Source organism: Polypterus senegalus, chromosome 1 (assembly GCF_016835505.1).
Source record: "Polypterus senegalus isolate Bchr_013 chromosome 1, ASM1683550v1, whole genome shotgun sequence".
NCBI classification, from domain to species: Eukaryota; Metazoa; Chordata; class Cladistia; order Polypteriformes; family Polypteridae; genus Polypterus; species Polypterus senegalus.
In genome coordinates, this window is record NC_053154.1 from 95,679,093 (window position 1) to 95,699,671 (window position 20,579).

Consider the following 20,579-nt stretch of genomic DNA (forward strand, 5'->3'; position numbering starts at 1 on the left):
TCAGCTACAGTAAGTTAATTTTAATAAACAAAAGCATTCCAAATCAGGATGTTTCTTCACTTGAATCATACCTCTTGAAGCTGCACAAAAAAGCCCTTCGCTGACCACACTGGTACACAGTATTATGAGAAACTTTCGTGCTAAAGTAGTCATTTGAAGACAGTCAGATTATATTGCTTGCCCTTTAGTGGAGAATGTGGTCTGATCTTAGAATATTAGATGCTGATAGGAGTCTCTGCACTTCAATTTCAAGTTTATTGTCTTGTTTACATAGTAAAACGAAATTCTTACTTGTCTCCTTAGACTACTGACTATAGTACATTACAAACAAAAGACACACATGTAAATGTTAGTGTTGTATGTGCTTGTTTTTATATCAATATTTTACTTTTTCCTTTGCTCATAGTGTGTTTGTAAAGCGTGATGAACGGATAACTAATAGACTACTGCTTGATAAAAATGCAGTTAAATGCAGTCCCTCACAAAAATGACAATTTCTGGGCGCACAGCTTGACTTGATTAAAGAGAATGTACTCTGACACTTTATCCTATTTGATCACGTTGTCCTAGATTTACTCAGACAAAAAGTTTTTTTTTCCATCATGAAGTTTTGACAATTGCATGTGCATCACTAGTGTCAGACATGCACAGACATTAAGAGTAGGTTACTTTAGTTAAATAGGCCCCAAAACATAAAGGTAGACACCGAGGGGCTTTGTACTAACAAATGCATCATTATTTGCTACTACTAATGATCTAAGCAAACCACTCAAGAATTTCACAAAACTTCCTCTAGAAGGTGATGTTTAAACTGCTAATGATAGACCAGTGGCCCTTCCTCACAGGCCAGTGGATTGCCTTGTATAACAGGCCACTAGCCTGCCGGGATACACTACACAGAACAGGGCAGTGGGTAAGGAAACATTAGATATGTTTTTAAAAAAATGTTAAAAGCATTCTCTGAAGTTTATGTTCCTCATTTAATGAAAGTTTCATAAACTTTCAAGCCACTTCCAGTGTTGCCCAAATATCCAAGCCTGGCTTATCAAATTAAGTGAGGCATATTTACTAAGTATGCTGTGTGAAATACCTCAGAAGTTCCTGTCAAATGTCAAAATGTTTAATGGTTCATTTAAATAAAAGCATGAATGCTTTTAAAGCGGTTCTTGGCTTATGAATCTTCCGATACCAGAGACCAGTCTCTGAACTCAAGCAATAAATGTTGTCACAGCAAACAGCAAATGTAACTTTATTTGCATGTAAGGTTGATTTGGAGTTCCAGTTTATCTGTAATGTAACCTGCAAAGATTTAAAGGCGGTGCACTTAAAATTTATATCAGGGTTTGATGCATGAAGGGACAAATCGCAAAAATCAAAGCAGCATCAAATCAGTGCATACTGTAGGACAAAGTGGGCATTGCACATTCTGCTAGACTTTAGTGGCACTCTAGGCCTTTTAAGACAGCAGATTTAACAGGGATTCACTCATCTAGCTGCACCAGTTTGAACTCTTCATTTCAGGATCAGTTTGCATTTCTGATAACAAAGGTGTAAATCAGAGTTAAACTGACATATTTGCGAAGGCCTCCTTGCTAATATTCTTTCAGGCTAGAATAGACACCCAAAAACAACAGCTGTAATTCAATGAATGACAATTCTGATGGGCAAAATAATGTACCAATGAGAAGGCACTGATTTTGTAACTGGAAGTGACTTTACTTTAGTCATGTGAGATTACACATTCCAACAAAACCAGCTGCACCATACTTAATACTAGAATTACCAGAGCCTACGAGAAAAATCTGGCCCACGTTAAATCCATTTGCACCTCTCCTTCAGCGTCTTTTGTCCTGTAAATGTGATTAAGACAAGCAGCAAGCAGCCTGCTATTCCATCCCCCCACCATCACAGAAAGTTCACAAAATTCTCCCAGCTCATGCCTTGTTTGATTATCTGGGAGTGAGTGAACTGCTGGAGTTTTAGAGTGGAAATAATAGATCGTTATTTGGAACACTTGGATTTCACATGCATTTTCACATGCATATGTTCTAATAAATGTTACAAAATGTAGGCATAAACTATAGAATGTGTGAAGCCTTAAGTCCAAAGATCAAATAAACACTTTCACAAAAGGTTCAAGGACAATACAACAGCTTCCATGGTGTAGTGGCAAGATTTGCCGACTTGTAATCAAGAGTCCCCGGTTTGACCCTGACTGTCTCCTGTATTTGCTGTTCAGTGGTGAGCTGCTCTTATTGTTAATATTATTCAGTACACACATACATTTGGTTTGCATCTGTAACAGACCGTTTACATTTATAGTACTGTACTTGTAAAAGTTACTTTTTTTTCACATTTATTCTCTCAGTCACGATCACCATACATACACCGCCTGTTAGTTTTTATTTGAAACTGGGAATAACTGTAGATGCCAGTAGTGTTTTGAGACAATGGAACTGGACATTCTCGGATCTGGAGGGATAAAAGCTGACAAACAAACGCTGGTGAATCTACCTTCTTCGTATCTGTGACTTTATTTTTTTTTATTCAGTTTTATTGAGTGTTCCTGCTGCACTGAATAAGTTCACGCCTTCTGGTGCATGATGATCTACGCAGCACGGAGAAAAAAATAAAGAGACAAATATATGGGACATTGGGTATAAAATGAATCAGAAAACATCATCGCACTAATGCAACTTTATTTGAAAACGAACATCGTCAGATCGGGTGTAAATTTATGCTGGCGCTGTTACTTAGAGTTAGATCAGGAGAGACGGGGGGGGTGTGTTACAGCATGATTGTGATTTAGAGAAAAAAACTGGAGCTTATTTAGTGCAGCCCCCCAGTTTTATCATCTGATTCACGTTCAAGCTTCCAGACACACACCCTCCCCTTCCAATCTGACGCCGTTTTCAAATAAAGACATGTTATGAAAAAGTTTTGTTACACCCCCTCTTTATTTGAAAACTGTGTCAGATCTTGTGCACGATCGAGACTGGGAAAAATGTGGACGTGGATGTGAGTGTTGTGCGTGACAGAATGACTGTGGATGTGAATTTTTTTTATTCAATTTTATTCTTGAGTGTTCCTGCTCACACTGAATTAGTATTTGCCTTCTGATCCATGATGTCAAAGCTGTACTAACAAAAAAAGAGAGACTTAGGTATATATGACATTTGAGAATTCCCTGTAAAACAGCGTCAGATTGGGGGTTTGGGGGGAGCAGGAACTTGTTGTGGGAGAGTGAACATGAGTGAGAATAAAGCTAAAAAAAAGACGCTAACTTTGGCATTACTATACTATACTAGTACTATACTATACATTTACAGCGGCCATTACAGACGCAAATCAAATGTATGTTTTTATCGTATAATATTAACAATAAGAAACTTAAAGCTGCCAGCTTCCATCCCAGAAGCTCTTGATTGGGATTTAGCAGCTCTTAGCATTGCACCACACAAGCTGTCGTATCAACCGCCTACCATAACCTGCTTTCTTTTTGCTTCGTTTATATTCTTGAATAAAAGTGCACTTGTTTTGTTATACTTGTACCTTTTGTGAAAGTGTTTATTTGATATTTGGACTTCAGGCTTCACACATTATACAGTCACGTCATGATTACAACCGCATGAAGGTATGCAAATGAATATAATGTTACATTAGTGCAACATTTTCCAAAATGTACAATACAGGTTGTAAAATGAATGGGATTGTGTAAAAAAAAAACAAAGCTAACCTTTACAAGTATCATAAATTACACCAGCTGTTACAGACTGGAATCAAATATATGTTTTTATTCTAAAATAGTAAGAATACGAGCAGCTCACTTCTCAAAACAGACTTGTCCGGGATTGAACCCGTGAAGCTTTGATTACCAGTCAACAGTTGATACCGTTGCTCCACCGAAGCTGTCGTAGCAACTGCGTGTCTACAACTCTAGCGTGTACAACTGACACTCAGGTAAACAGACTTGAGCTGAGAAAACTGTGCAGGGTGGGGGATGTGATAGCAGGCTGCTTGCTGTTTGCTGCTTATCAACACATTTAAAGGACAAAAGATGCTGACAGAGAGGTGTGAAGCATTTTAAGGTGGGATGGATCTACGAGTTTTTTCGTAGGCTGTGGTAATTCTAGTGTTAAAGGAGGACTCTCAGGGGAATTCTGAGGACATTGTCTCTAGGGAACACCCAGGGGCACTCTGTGCTCACATCCTCCAAAGTGACCTCTTGCAATCTCTGAAACCAAAAAGCTAACACGCCACTCCCTCTCTTGGGAGCTGAAAGCTGACAATCTGTTCTCTTTGCCAACTGGAAAGCTGAGATGCAGTCTGCCAAGCTAAGCACTGTGCCAGTCTGAAAGGTTGAGAAGCCACTATTACTTCAAGAAGGAAACTGGCATCTTAGCTGTTGTGCCAGAAAGATTACAGCTTTTCCATACATCTGCGCTGGTATCCCGAAGGTTGCCGGTTCGAATCCCCGTCACCGCCAAAAGAGATCCTACTCTGTTGGGCCATTGAGCAAGGCCCTTAACCTTCACTTGCTCCAGGGGCGCTGTACAATGGCTGACCCTGCACTCGGACACCAAGGGGTATGCAAAAACTCACATTTGTAATACAAGAAATTGTATAAAGCGAAATAAAGAACAAAAAAAAAATATATGAAGTTGTAGATGACACAGCAAAGGGCCTAACTGAGGAAAGCACTTTACACCACAGCACTTTAAAAAGGAGTAGCAAAAACAGTAACATCTCCACACAGTGATGAGCATCATCTTTAAAGAATTGGTATTGTAAAATTATTTATCTGTACCAAGATAAATTAAAACTCTAAATCACAATTAAAGAGCCACTCTCTTCTAGGTTATATGTTTGTCTATCTAGTATGTCTGCATTCTTTTATAAATATATACATATATATATTGTGAGGGATGGCCAGGATGCCTACTTAAAGGAAGGACAGGGGCAGATGGCTTTTGAAGGACATTATCTCCCACGAACTGCTACTTGCCAGCCCCCCTGGGTTGCAGTGGCTCCTCTGATTCCCACATGGGAATTGGTGTTTGTCTGCTTAGCCCTGTTGGGTTTTGGGGATGCCACCAGGGTGGTGCAGAAGCTGCAAATCCCTACTTTGGGCTTTCACCATGCCAGGGAGAGATTCCAGACCTCACTAACAAGCCACACCATAGCATTGTGTGATTGCGAAAATTAATCTATCCTTATATATTTTATATTATATATTTTGTTGTTTGTAAACACATAGTGATTATATTGTCTGCAGTGGCATATATGGGTAAAGCTTGCCTGCATCCTGAACCTGATCATGAATCTTGCAGCAGAAGTTAGTCCTCCAGCAAATTAAAGTGAATCAATTGCAATAACACAAAACCGAGTGTAGAAACTTTGAATTTTATTTCACATTTTGAAAGGGATGTGTATAATAAATTCATATATATTCTAACTTCTGATTTTCATGTAATGGTTCTGGTGGAAATAAGCTATGCATTAAGAACAACTCTGCAAGAATACGGAAATCTAACTTATACATGGGCACCAGTTCATAATGGGAAATGTTTTGCACAGCCGGTGTCCTCCTTTCTCTGGTGAGAAACAATCATCAGCAATTTTTACAACTACATACTTCTCCAGTTTTTTTTATGAGAAGATTTTAGTTATTTACTTACAGTTTTAAAACTTTTTGCATTTTAAGCCAGGAATGTGCTTAAAATTTTCTTCACCTTATCTTCTACTTCAGTATTCATTTGATACCCATTGGCGACAGGCACGTATAGCGTAATCTCAATCATTCCCTAGTTGTTTCTGTGGCACTCTTCTGCTGCGCTGCGAACCTGTGGTTGCCTCGGCAATGGAGAAGCAGTCCTCTACAGATGCGCCAGGTGCACTTCGGCGTGCAGCCCCTCTGTGCTCCTAAAAGAGTTCACAAATCTCACAATGTAACAAATTGAAGATTTTAGAAGGAATATTCAAAAAATGTACCTCATGATTGTTTTCTTTTTTTTAGGTAAGTTATTTCATATATCTTTACAATTTATTACAATCCTTAGGTTTATCAATTTTAATAATCTGCAGGTTTTAAGATATCTTTTAACCTATGATACTATGTTTTAAATTAAACCTTATACTTCTTTATACTATTTTGTGGTACATAAAAATGGTCTGGTTTACTTTCAGTATCATTTATAAACTTATAATAGAACATTTTTTAACTGGAATATGTCTTTATAATTGACAGTGATTGATTAATAATTGTTTTTTGCTAACAGATGCAAACACAATCTAAACCTAATAAAAAATAATTCTGCTTTCATATGTTTTTCTTAGGTAGTAGTCTTATATTAGATGAGGGATTCATTCTGCTCTTTGATGTTGTTAAGGAAGTTATCCATCCATCCATTTTCTAACCCACTTCTCCAGTTCAGTGGCATGGGTAGCTGGTGTCTATTCTTCAAAGAAGGAAACGACCACAGACATAGTACCAAACCATTACAGAATATACAGGGCCAATTTAGAATTATGAGTTTACCTAGCACACACATCTATCTGGAAAGTGGAAAGAAACCCTAGAGAGAGGGAGACTGTGGAAACTCCACACAGGTAGTGAACAATGATTCAAAACTGGTATTGTTATAATAGTGATAAACAATGCCACACCATAAAGTTCCATCCTGAAAAAGTTGCTTCATTCTAAAAGAGGATGGTGAGAGCATTGTACAGTGTACTGGTATAACTCATGCAGCTTTAAATGTACATTTGACACACACAACCCTCAAGGCAACTGAAGCGGAAGCAAAAAAAATCATAAAATTGTGATGATAGAGCCATTTCAACAATGGCAAGTGTCAAGCATCATAATGTGTGTCATGTATTATAGCTCAGTAGTACGGGAGGTGTATAGCTGTATAGAAGCTGATGAAATAGATTTAATTTTCTGGAATGTGCTCACTAAGACACTGCACTTCCCTCTTAGTTGACTATCAGAGTTTTGTTATAACAAATTCTGTTGTATTTGATTTTGTGTGGAATCTTAACATCTGACCTTTATGTCATGGATTAATGCATTTTAATATCTACTCTACAGGGTGCTTCTCAGTCTTTGAAGAACACTGCCACAAACAGAGAGATCACAAACAATGAATCTGTGAAAAGTAGCAATATGAAAGGCAAGGACTGCAATTCACAAAGTGTAAGTGTGAGCCTCTTAGTAAACCCTCCTAATTCCTTCTTAGGACATATGTTTTGGGTATGCCCTGCAACACAAATCATATTTGGGAAAAAATGTTGTTTATTTGTCTGAATGCCTTGGATTCACAATTAATACAAAGCCTCTGATATCATTAAATCGCGTAACACCAGATGGGGCAACGCTGTTAAAAATCGATTGTGATATCTTACACTGCACTGCCTGCTCACTGGCTTGTAATACTCAGTTGAAAGAACCCTAATCTACCATACCTCAATGAAAAAATGACATCTTATTTTATTTAACATTAGTAAAGATTAAATTATGTCTGTGAGGAAAGAATGCACTAATGATATGTTAAGACAAACTGGTCTGTGCTAAGCATTTTGATGCCTCCACATATAATTGGGACTAAAGAATGTTAAGCTTTTAGCTCCCATATTTCCCCAAATGGGATAGGGTAGGGGAGTTGATATTGATTTTATTTGAAACATAAATGTATGGTACAAGCATTCATTACAGGCTTTATTCTGTGCCTGATACACTATAATGTCATTCATAAAATATTTAAAAATTGGTTAATATTAATTTTAGTTCAGTGTCAAAAAAATAGGCTGCTTCTTACTTTGCTTAGAACCATATCACTGAAGGAAACCAAATTAATATTTATTCAGTGCAGTGCCTGTAGTAGTTGTACTGCTTGAATTGTTTCAAATCTCAGCAGGTCATTTACAGCATTTGCCACTGGCACCTTCCCATGTTTCTTTGTAGTCCATGAACTAACTAATTTCACTTCTTACTTCTGACATTTAAAAAATGCTTTCGGTCAAGATCTTCATAACCTTTTAATTAAACTGCATGTCTAACATGTCTGTTGCACTAGTCTAATTTAAGCTGAATAAGCAAATTAAATTAAATCTGTAACACAAGCTTGTCATGCATTACTTTAAGTTAAAATATTCCCTACTAAAGTATAATTTGTAAGCCTAAATAAAACATCTACTGTTGACAGTTTATCACATTTTCAATTTAAAAATGCAACACATTCTCCACTGCTAGAAATACTGGCTATAAAATTTGATTTCTTTTACAAATGTTCATTTTTACGGGAAGAAACATGACCTTGTGTTTACAGAAGATGGTAGAGTTTATTATATAAGCAAAGCCACTAAAGTAATAAGCAATAATCTTCCTTCATTTGTAAAAGACTTTATACACCTTTCCTGTGTTTCACAAAGAAAATCTGATCTGAGCTCAGAAATGTGTTTCCTTGCTGTTTAGCTTTTGTTTCACTTACAGTTACAGTACATACCCTTCCTTAGTTATACAGTAAAGTATATCGCGTATAGTTACTTGCTGCTCTTGTCAGGCGTGAGATTTAGAGAAACTACTCCACACTACTGAATGATTGCCTTGGAGTCAAAGCAGAGATCCCATTTCATAATAGAAGTAAATGGCAGACTATTTTACCACATAGTGTAAATGAAGAATATATGATCTGTTTCGAAAAGATGTACTATATAGGGAAGAATATATGAAATTTAAAGATTTAGTTATGTTCACCTATATAATATGCTGCACATTTATTTTTCAAATAACTGAATGTTACTGTTCTCCATTTTCTGACAGTTACAAACTTTCTGACCTAGTGCTCAAGGTATTCCACCTAAAATGACAAACATTTTAACCTTGTTACTAAAGAATAACCATGTTACAGGTCGTCTAGCCCTAAGGCAAAGAAAAGATTGAGTCTTTAAATTGTTTCTTTTTAATAAATAATTTATGAAAGTGCTAAAAAAAAACTAGTAAAATGAAAATATAGGAAGGTTTATGACAGCAAGAAACAACTAAATCTACAACCAGGAATCCATATTCTTATGTGCTGTTTGGGGTAATGAGATGTCAGCCATGCTTACAATAGAGGAACCAGTCATCACAGAAACCCCCAATAACATACCCAAACTTATTCCTATGGTGCCAGGTTAGAGATTTGAGTTAATCATGCAGCCTTGACTTTGGAATGTGGGAAGAGAGTTACAAAAAAAAAAAAAAAATCTAACAGAGACAAAGCACATATTCCACATAACGTCAACAGAATGGCTACTTTTCAGATGTTGGGTCTATTCTACGACTTGACGTCTTTACGGATTTCTTTCCTGTAGTCCATTTCTACTTTTTTCCAAATATAAGAAATGGGCATGTTAGGATATAGTCACTTCTCGTGGTGTAACATTACTTGGAAATACAAAAATCTACTAACCAAAACCTGCAGCAAGAATGAAAGTAAAAAAATCTTAAAACAGAGATCGAAAGATAATCTATAAACATTAGTCCCCAGTAGATTTACTCTTTCTTTTTTAATTATCACTAAGCTAGAATATCAAGGGCTGCCTGCCACAATCTTAAATAGCATAAGAGTTATGACATTACAGAACCTGTGTCATGCATTCCACGCAATAACTTATAGGATGACAACAGGTTTTCATTCTAACCCTTTTCATAATCAGTGACCAGTTTTCACTGCTAATTCACTTCTTTTCCTTTTATTTTAATAGCCCTGTTTTTAAGGATTCTGTCCTCTGACTTGATCCTTTTCTTCATTAAATGGCAGCCAAACAGAAATGACATGTGAAACAAGCCCACAGATGACCAGTAAAATTGGAGCTTCAAACTCCAACCAATTTTTTAACGAGAAGCTGATTCTTGGTGTTAATTAAACCCTTTATTTAATTCCACAGCTTGTTGTTGCTCTCATTCTGCCACAGCAGACATTCTTAAAACTGTTGATTTTCTGTTTTTTCTAAGAACTACGTCAAAATGTTTTGGTGACTTGAGGGATCAACCTTACTGAGACCTTCACCTTTCTTTAGTTTCAGATGTTGTGTGATGGGTACAGGTGAGCTGGTCATGTGGATGCTCGTTTTCTGTCTTGTTACTGTTTGGCTGCTAAATAAGGAAAAAGAAACAACTAAGGGGCCTGAATCAAGTTAATTAAAATTAAGGCAAAAGAAGTTAATTAGCAGCAAATTAATTAAGAAGATGGTTAGAATGAAAACCTGCAGCCACTGTGGCCCTGCAGGACCAGTTCAACACCCCTGCCCTAGAGGTTTATTTTCTCCAGTAAAACTGTTGACTGGAGTTTTTGTTCTCAACTGGTCATATCTTAATTGTAATGTTAATTAAGTTTATAGTATCCTGATATGTTTATGCTGAAATTTATTCAGTTTTTCAGTGTGTTTAACTTAATTGGCTTTTTTTAAGTATTGCATATTAATTTATGGTGTAATCATTAATAGTTATAATTAGGGCTAGGGTTAGGGTTAGTAAGTGCTCTTAGCCTGTATTAAGTGAAGAGTGCTATTCAAAACTAAGTTGAATTAATTGCCTATACTGTGATATACACAAGTATGTTACAATAAACTTACCTGGTCGTATTCTTTTGTATTTGGGATGTACAGTGATCCAGCATGCAGTGGGTCAGTGTAATAAAGTTCATTTGCTTCAGGCTTTCAATACATAAATATCACAGACGTTCTCTCTGATTATTACAGATACCGTATCACACAGATTTCCAGTGCCAGGATCATTAAATTTTGACACACGTTTCCTCTGGCTCCAAGGCATCCTCCAAAACATTTTTTTAGTTACATTAAAATGATGTACAATCTACAAATATTAGGCATTTATAAAAGACAGTGCATGCAGGGTTAGTGTAATTTAACTTTGGGAATTTAGGGACGCATACCTGTCTGGTTCTGTTCCCTTTAATCCCCTCAACTGCCCAAAGGCAGGGTGATTGAATTGTCCACAAGCATATAAGTTTCTCCTTAGGGAAGGAACTAAAACAGGAAAATTATTTATTTTTTATACCAATTTCAGAAATCAAGTTTTTTCATTTCAGTTTTCATACATATAAGACCATTTTTACATCAATGGTTTTATACATCCCAGTTTATGCATCAATTTTCACATAAGATCAGACTCCAGGGATTTAAAATCAAGTGTGTTTATATGATTATTTTTGTAAGTGAGGCCATGGACCCTGCAGTTTTGTTTTTTTTTTTCAATAGTCCCAACTCCTGCATCACAGTAGCACTCCCTATAGATGAAATTAATCAAAATACTGTGAACTCATATTTCAGACTGCACTACTAAATTATTAGGATATTGGAACAATTTTGGCAAGAGCAAGTCATTCAGCCGAACAAAGCTCATCAATAATTATAGACTGTGAATTATTTTTTAACCATACCTTAATCTGACAATTTTACTTTTCTTTAATGATTTCTGTCTCTCCAAGTGTAACTCACCCAAAGCTAAAATATTATTTATGAGCACTATTAATTTGTTAAAATAGTTTGCATAAATTTGCACAAGTCTTTTTGCATGCCAATGCTTGCCAGGCACCTAAGGCTACTTTGGCATTTTGTTTCCTGTTTAAAACTTAGTCAGCTATCTCTTTTTAAGTAGTAACACATGTATCTTTAGTTTTTGGGGTTTGATTTTGTACCTGTTGATGAGCTTCACTTACCTTTTCTTTTATTTATGTTCACGTGTTCATACCCATTCAGATTGCCACATTTGCTCATAAAACTATTCTTTTATATCTTCCAGTAGCTTAGATCCCATCTTTTATTTAACATATGTCTCTAGCTGTTATCAGTTGTTCATGGATGGTTTGATTCTCAGTGTTCACCAAAGACCACCTGTCCAACAAGAGGTTAGGCATGAGTGCTTCAACAAAAATTTGTTACATTAAAGTAACTTGTTTCCTTTGGCTTATGCCTGTTTTTGCATACTAAGTTATTTGGCTTGACGCCATGTGCTAATTACAAGCTAACAAAGAATATCACTGTTATGAGGCTTTTCGTTACTTTTTTGTCATTTTAGTCATTCAGTTTCCAGGTTCAGCATGCAAAAAGTTAAATTTCCTGAAAACTGGAAAAAGTGGAATTTATGCTGTGGTGAATTCTGAATCTGTTTCTTGCAGTAGATGGTATGTCACATCAATTATTACTGTCTTGCTAAACTAAGCACTTGGGGAATGAAATGCCTCGGGGTTCTAATTAAGTGTCAGAATTGACAGCTCCTTTGAGGGAAGCAAGCACAGAGAATTTATTATGGAAGGTAGTTTTAGGCATGTGGTTATTAATAATAATAATAATGCAAAAAAACACAAAATTATTTTGTCTGTACAGAAGGACGTTCATAGTCATTCCTTTATTAAACTGTGAAAAAACATTTTATTTTTCATACTGCGGGCTCTGAAGCACCAGCAGTAGTCAGGAAAGTGATTATTTAATCTTTGCAGAAATGAAAATAGACACAATAAATTGTGTATGCTACACATGCCATAGGTGTTGTGGCTACCTCAGCCAGAGGACTGACTGGCAGGTTTTTACTGTGACAAAACAAGCCGAACGAGATGGTGACATAGCTTTGTTTTGTTTATGTTGTTGAATGTCAAATGATAAAAGTGACAGGATAAAAGAAAACAAATTATATTTACTTTAAAATTACTATTCTTAACATTAATAATGTTGTAAAAGCAATATGCTTCTACGCTAAAATATATTGGTGTGGAAGTGAAGCTTTTATTCTCAAATGGATGGGAAGCACAAACCACAATAGATCCAGTTTGATGTAATTTGATTTGAAATGGTTAGAGATGTTAGCCCCAACAGATGCTGCAGTTAGTTTTTCATCTTTTAAATGTGCAGTGCTTTCATCACTAGGAGGCATGCAGGTTTTCAAATCCTATGAATGTGCCTGAAAAAAATTGTGTGTATTGATGTAAGACATGCATCTCCTGCTGGATACAGTGTTGCTATTAAATATCAGAATTCATTAAAATGAATGACATATTTCATCTATTTATGAAACCCACTTAATCAGCCAACCTTGGATAGAGTGCCAGTCCACTGCAGGGAACGCTCATGAAAACACCCACCTCTCCTTTAACTGGGCCAACTTGGAGTTGACTACTTAAGAACTTATGGAGAATATGCATATTTATCTAGATTTCAATATGTTTTTCTGATAGTGAAGCATACTGTACATATGGTGTCTTGTACACATTTTAAGCTTGCAGTATGCTTTTCCTGGTCTCGTTTACAAACTTTTAAGGTACAAAACTCATAATGCCATATTGTGCTTCTTTTTCTTTTTTGACCTGCTTTGTTCGATGCTGTCTGTCTCAAATCCACCTATCACCTTGTGTCTGGACCAGCTCTACCCCACTTTCTGGTGTCAAAACCCCTGTTTTTTAAACACTTTCTTCTCATCAGATTTTTCACATTTCATTTGAAATGGCTTATTTGTCAAATGCTTCAGTCCTGGAAAACGTTACTGCACGTAAAGAACGTCTCTGACCACATACTGTATCTCAATATTAAACTTCTAAATGAATGAGATACAACATTTATAGACAAGAAATGGTGCATTGTGCATAAAATCAATGCTTTTTTATGTAGCACCCTACATATGGAAAACCTATAACTTATATACACATGCAGGAGGCAGACAAAATAATTTGACTTAAACATATTGTGAGTAAATGATTTGTTTTTATCAGTCACCTTGGATAAAGCCATATGCTAAACTGAGAATATGCTTAATAATACTTTGTCTTGACAGGGCTGTGGGCAATCACAAGCCATCTGAATAGTTTCAAAGCATTTACACACACTGTAAATTCTGGAAGTGTATTGGAGGGATGCAATGGCCTATTATTATAAAGATTTTCAACACATGGTGTTTTGATCATGGTGGTGGCCGTTGTCTGAGACAGGACTACAGAATCCCCCATTAAGTACTAATTTAGGATGAAAACTGGTGACAGGGACAGACATGAGATATGGTTTACATTATTATCAGGCTTTTTTTTACTTTACCCTCTGTGTTCATTATTTAACATATGTAATATTTTCTGCCTTAATAACAGGCTCATACACTACAGTCCTCTCTGTGAAGTTCTCAATAGACTTTCCCCTTGATGAAATGTCTTATTCTCAGCTTAGATTGGATATTTTATGTCAGAGCTATTTGTCTCTTTTTTATATTCATCTTGAATCAGTACATGAATATCATAGTCCAAAGATACTGCGATGCTCTGCTGTACTTTAAGTTTCTAATGTATATATTTATGTACTTGGTGCATGTAGTAATATTGCTATCTGTTATTTACCACACGTTTTAAAAAAGCAGTGCTGTCACTGAGAATCAGACACTGTATTTGTTTAATGTTTTATCACTAATCCTGCTGTAAAAGAGAACTGCATATGTCTTTCCATCTGACACTACTATTGCTCCCAATAAATGAATCGGTATATTGAGCTCTGCCGTTTCCCTCTAGTTCTGTACTTACGTGAAATCTGCATTATTTTTCCTTGAGTTTATCTTGCCAACTCCTTTCGGAGAGGTTTGGATTAAAAATCTTTTTTTTTTCAATAAAAAGGTGCCATGAATGACACACTTTTAGTTTAGAGGGTGCTGGACTTACACTGTTATTAGAACATTTTTTCTCATATTGATATGAAGTAGTAGCCTGTCCTAATAACCATACAACAATTGTTAAGAGATAATGATGTAAATGCACAAGGCTGCAGCATTTGTTACACATAGAAATCCAGTGGTCCAATTCTATCTTAGAATATGGTATCAGTATCACTCTCAGTGGCCTCATTACATGATTATCATATATTTTCAGCTTTCTTAACCTATGCAATATATACTGTATACATAATACATGAACTACACTTGCTATGGAGATCTTGAAAAATCTGCATACTAATACTATATTTTAATCTTTTGAAAAACCTTTTCAAATACAATCATCTTTGATTTTCTCCTATTTTATTTCATTTAGGGATGTTACAAAAATAAAAAAGTTAATGTTTCCCACAATATAATTCATAACTTCTACAAGAAACATCTTAAACGTGCAACTAGCTGATGGCAAAAAATGCATCTGTACATTCTGAGTGTGAAATAGCCAGCCTTAACACACACAAAAAAGGTTTGGCGCAGCCACCCGTATATTGTCCCTGGCTGCAAAATGGTATAAATAATCACACTAATATGCATAGAATGGAGTTCAAGATTGAACTGAGCAGAGAAGGAAGTGGTCTGTTATTTAAGGCAGGGAACCGGAAGTGATGTCAGCCTCGGGGCCCAGAACTGAAAGTCACATCAGTCTTGGAGCCAGAACCGGAAGTGACATCAGTCTTGGGGCCTGGAGCCGGAAGTGACATCAGTCTTGGGGCCGGAACCAGAAGTAGTGTCTTCTAGGTTGAATCAGGCAGAATTTGCTGTACTTGGTCTGCAGAGAAAACAGAGAAAGGTTTAGTGCACCCCGCCACCCCCTGGCCTGGGGCCTCATGTATAACGCCGTGCGTAGAACTCGCACTATAACATGGCGTAAGCACAAAAGCCGAAATGTGCTTACGCACAGAAAAATCCAGATGCAGGAATCTGTGCGTACTCCACCTTCCACGTTCTTTCGCTACATAAATCGCGATCAGCGTGAAAGCTAACGCTCGTGCACGTGCTTTATGTAACGCCCCAACTCCTCCCAGAATTACGCCTCTTTGAATATGCAAATCAATATAAATCGCCCTTAAGTGCAGCCTTCTGTGAAAAGACAATTGGAAAAGCACGGGGGAAATATAAGAATTTCAGCGAATACCAAGTGGAGGCAAAGGAAAAACATTATTTGTTCAAATAAACCGTGGTAGGTTGGCACCCTGCCCAGGATTGGTTCCTGCCTTGTGCCCTGTGTTGGCTGGGATTGGCTCCGGCAGACCCCCGTGACCCTGTATTCGGATTCAGCGGGTTAGAAAATGGATGGATGGATAAACCGTGGTATAATCAACAAAAGGAAGTTGATCGAGTGACATAGCCTGTTGGAGAAACTTGAAAGCTCACATTCACAAAATCGCACAGTGCCAGAAATAAAAAAGAAGTCACATATCAAAGTCGCCGTGAAAAGCCGAGTTGTAGCCCACTGTTTGAGTGTCATATGAAAGCTTATTAGGGTACAGAGAAAAAAGGCACACGGTGGGGAAAAAGCACGAAATGTCAACTTCAATCTCAACATTTCCACTTTAATCACGTAGTTTATTTTGTCATTTAGTAGAACATTATAAACTTCATCTTAAAATCGTTTAATTAACCAGTTTCTCAAATCACATCGAAATTAAAGTAGCACGTTAAATGCTTTGTTTTGTATTTGATCTTCTACTCGTATGTGATCTATGTGTGTGAATCACTACTTGCTTCTTAAACTGGCTCTCTTCCTCCAACTGGACACAGAGTCCATTACATTTGTGATATTACAGCTCTCTGAATAACTAAAATACTGAGATGTATACGTGATGTCATTTTCATGATGATAGGAGCTAAAGCACATTATTAAACATGTGTTTCATGAGCCTCGTGCTCATGACAAGCATTTATCTTTTGTCGAAATTTGTCGCTGCGTTTTTAGCTGTGTTGTTATTTTCTCTTTCTGTTTTATATTCAGTATATATTGGTGTGGCCGCCCCAAGAGTCCTTGTTTTTCTTTCCCCAAGTAACCGATCGCCATACAATCAGCTCTGTAATAGACGTTAAGCCATCTGTAAGCTTAGCGCTGATTCTTCAAAACGTTTAAAGAACATTGAAATATCTTCGTAGTACATGTTTAATTATTCTATCCTTCACGACACTCCCAGTGAAGAATATAGATTATTTAAATGAAGTTAAAGTTTTATGTGTATAATTTAACAAACATATTTTGCTGCATTTCACCTTAAAAATGATATCGTCATCATATGTAAATACGCTTTATAAAGTGGCCCAGGTTGTGAGATATTATAACTGTAGTGCAAGTTTACAGTGGGGTGATTGTACTTATAAGTACAAACTGTTCTACAAGGAGCAATTGATTGAGTGCATTTAAAGTTCTTGGGATTAAACTGTTTCTGAACCGCGAGGTCTGTACAGGAAAGGCTTTAAAACGTTTTGCAGTGGCTGAGACAGAGTGTCCTTAAAGTTGTATACCGATAATTCTCTTTCCGATCAGCTGCTGCTGTGATTCACACTCAGATACAGTGATATAAATACTCCGAGTCGTGCAGTAAGAGTAATATGGAAAAAGATGATCCGCTGTGGCAACTCCTAACGGGAGGAGCTGAAAGAAGAAGAAGAAGAAGAAGAAGAAGTGAGAGCAGTTATGGTATTTGGAATACTATGGCTGTTCCCTGGACCATTATATTGTTACGAGTTAATTACAATCAGATGCATTACACTAATAAACAATATGCGGTTAGTTTCTGTGTATTTATAAAGCCGCGTCATGAAAATAATGAGTAATCACACAAGAACAGTACCATTGCTTTGACGCTGGGTGCCGCCAGTTTGCAAAACCGAGCGGAGAACTTGCGTACGACAAGGCATGAGGTACCGTGGAAAAGTGTGTGGCTTTACGCCAAGTGTAGGTTTTATACATCGCGATTTGAACGTGGAAAAGTTCTTACGCAACATTTCTGTGCGTACGCACCGTTTATACATGAGGCCCCTGGCCTGGCCTGGCATGGAATTACCTTCAGTTGATCCATTCGGCTTCCACCTATGCGCACGTGTGTGACATGAGACAGCAATGGGACCATGGTTAATTTGAAATAAACTACATCTTCCTTAATATGAGCTAGAATTGTTCATCACAGATATCTGTATCATTCAAGAAAGTCCAAATTATACCTGAAACAATGAGTGATGTCTTCAAGCACCTGCCTGCCTGGGCCACAGATTTTGGAGATGCCAATTTCTTTCATCTTACAAATATTTCAGCATTGCCATGGGTGCACTAACATATATCACTGCTCCCATGGCAGTGCTAGCCGAAGGCCGATTTATGGATTTTATATTGGGTGATGCATGGTGATGTGATGGTTGTTTTGCAGCAGAGCACTCAAACACATTCTGAACCTTCTCCAAGAATTAAAACTTCATTGAAGGAAGGTGTGTAAAGATAAGTCAAACATGGAAAATAAATAGAGGATTATCAGTCTGTTTCTTTTACTGACATCTCAAACCACCTAAACAGAATAAATTCAGAACTCTAACATTGTAATGGACATAGTGTTAGCATCTTGGGTATTTATGACAAGAAAGACTCAGAGGCAGGTTCATGGTAAGTAAACATGTAAGGGTCAAATCCAAAAAAGTGGCACTAGATCATCAAAAGCAAAAGAGAAAAAAAAAAAAAAAAACTGAACTGGAAGTCAAAAGCAAAAGAGTTTTAAAAACAGAAAACAGACCTAATCAAATGTTATGTTTTTTTTGCCAGGTACACTAAAGAACTTTGCTTTGAGTTTTTTTCAAATCACCAAGGCATACCAGAAGGTTAATTGGCACCATATTTATAGTGGGGAAGAAATAGCATTAGTTGTCCAGCAATAGGCAAGTTTATTATACACTACATGTAAATTCCCATGCCTAAACAATGTAAAAATGCAAAAATAAACAATAACAACAATAAAACTGATTCAAACAAAAGTAATAGCATAATAAAAAAAGCATCATTCAAAACCAAGATTCATGATAACAATGAAGTGTATAAAACAAGAATTCCAAAACAAAGTCACAGCACAGTGTATAATGATTACAATATTAACTTAGCAAAACAAAGAACTGTGACCACAAATATAACGCAGAACTGATGAAGCATTTCAGATAAAGTGTGTTTGTGGAAGTGTTGGAGGAGCTTAGAGGAGTCTGAACTGAAATTCTACTAGGAATTAATCAGTTTCATTCATAACCATTTCCATGTGATTGCATCCCCCTGGCGTAGCATAAGAGACATAGATGTGGTAAAGTAAAATTAAATAATCAGCTACGACTGTAGACTTTGAATGCATTACTAAAGACTAATTTAATTCAAAGCATAAACATCTCTCAAATGGGCTTACATTAATTCTTGCATTTAAACTCCCCAAATTTTGTCCTCTATAGTTCCCCACCATCAATTACTTGATGAGAATAGTCTTCACATTCACTCCTGCTTCTGGCTCTCTAAAAAATCCTCCCTAGCTGGAGAAACTGAAGCTCCAGTATTAACTGGATGAAGGTATTGCATTATTTCCATATGCCAGCAAACATACAGGACACATGAATCATGGATAAGATTTAGAAATAATCATTATACAGTACATTGATATATTTGAATTTTGTAATTACTTTAAGCTATTCAGATTATTTCAAGGTCCTAAATATAATTTATATGGTTGCATAGTAAGCTTACAGTGCTGTTACGATCACTATAAACTACCTGGCAGGCTGGCAAGTTAGAGCAGTACTCTGAGTGAGCTGTGTTAATTTTGACAATACATTTTGATTTAGTTTTAGTCTTAGTCTTCTGACTAAATTGTATTTTAGTTTTGGTCACATTTTACTCATTTAATTATTATTAGTTTTAGTTTAGTTTTGGTCGACAAAAAAATTAATTAGTTTTAGTCGAGAAAAAGTAAATCGGGTTAATTGACTAAAAGTAAGTTAGTCAAACGGACAAAATCAGATGGATATCTTGTGTAACATATCAATATGCTCAGAGTATACTGTACCTATAAACTATTATATTAACATGTACACCAATGAGCCAAACCAAATGTAGTGATTATCCATCCATTATCCAACACGCTATATCCTAACTATAGGGTCACGGGGGTCTGCTGGAGCCAATCCCAGCTAACACAGGGTGCAAGGCAGGAAACAAACCTCGGGCAGGGCTCCAGCCTACCACAGTGTAGTGATTATTAAACGTAAAATGAAAATTAGTTGTACAAAGGATTTACTCCAAAAGATCGTGGTCAGATAGTGAAAGCTGTGGCCTTTCATTACAGTTTTCTGGCCTTTAATGTGCCTTAGTTATGCTCCTATAAGATTTTACCAAAAAAGGCTGGACCAAGCAGCACTCATTTAATTACAGCACAGGGTTTATAAAGAATGAGATTGTAATGGACTATCCGATTTATCTCAACATGTACACATTTTAAATTTATTCTCTGATTTTTTTTCTCCAGCAACTGAAAAATACTGCTTAAATAATACTAAAATAAAAATTCAAACATTACTATATCTGTACTGTTGAATTTGTGAATTCCAAAATAATTTAGGATACTTTAATTTAACTATACCCCTTTAAGGGTAAACATACCCTTAAAATCTGTTTTGTCAGAGAAACACTCTGTTAGGTTTGCAACATTTGCTACTGTAAGATTAATATTTACATCATTAGCTTGTTAAAAATTCACTAAAGATTAACATTTAACAGATGAGTCATATTTTTACATCAATCTAATATTTCAGGGCTTTGCTGGTCTGTTTCCAAAGTGTCACACATCAG

At 36.4% G+C, this 20,579-nt stretch overlaps 1 protein-coding gene across 1 annotated transcript in view; it reads left to right on the forward strand.

Moving 5' to 3' along the window:
- Positions 1-20,579, forward strand: part of luzp2 (leucine zipper protein 2) — a 708,607-nt gene that overhangs the window by 664,177 nt on the left and 23,851 nt on the right. The window contains exon 10 of the mRNA XM_039753635.1: positions 7,094-7,198. Coding sequence (XP_039609569.1) covers positions 7,094-7,198 — 105 coding nt within the window. The remainder of the gene's footprint in view (positions 1-7,093; positions 7,199-20,579) is intronic.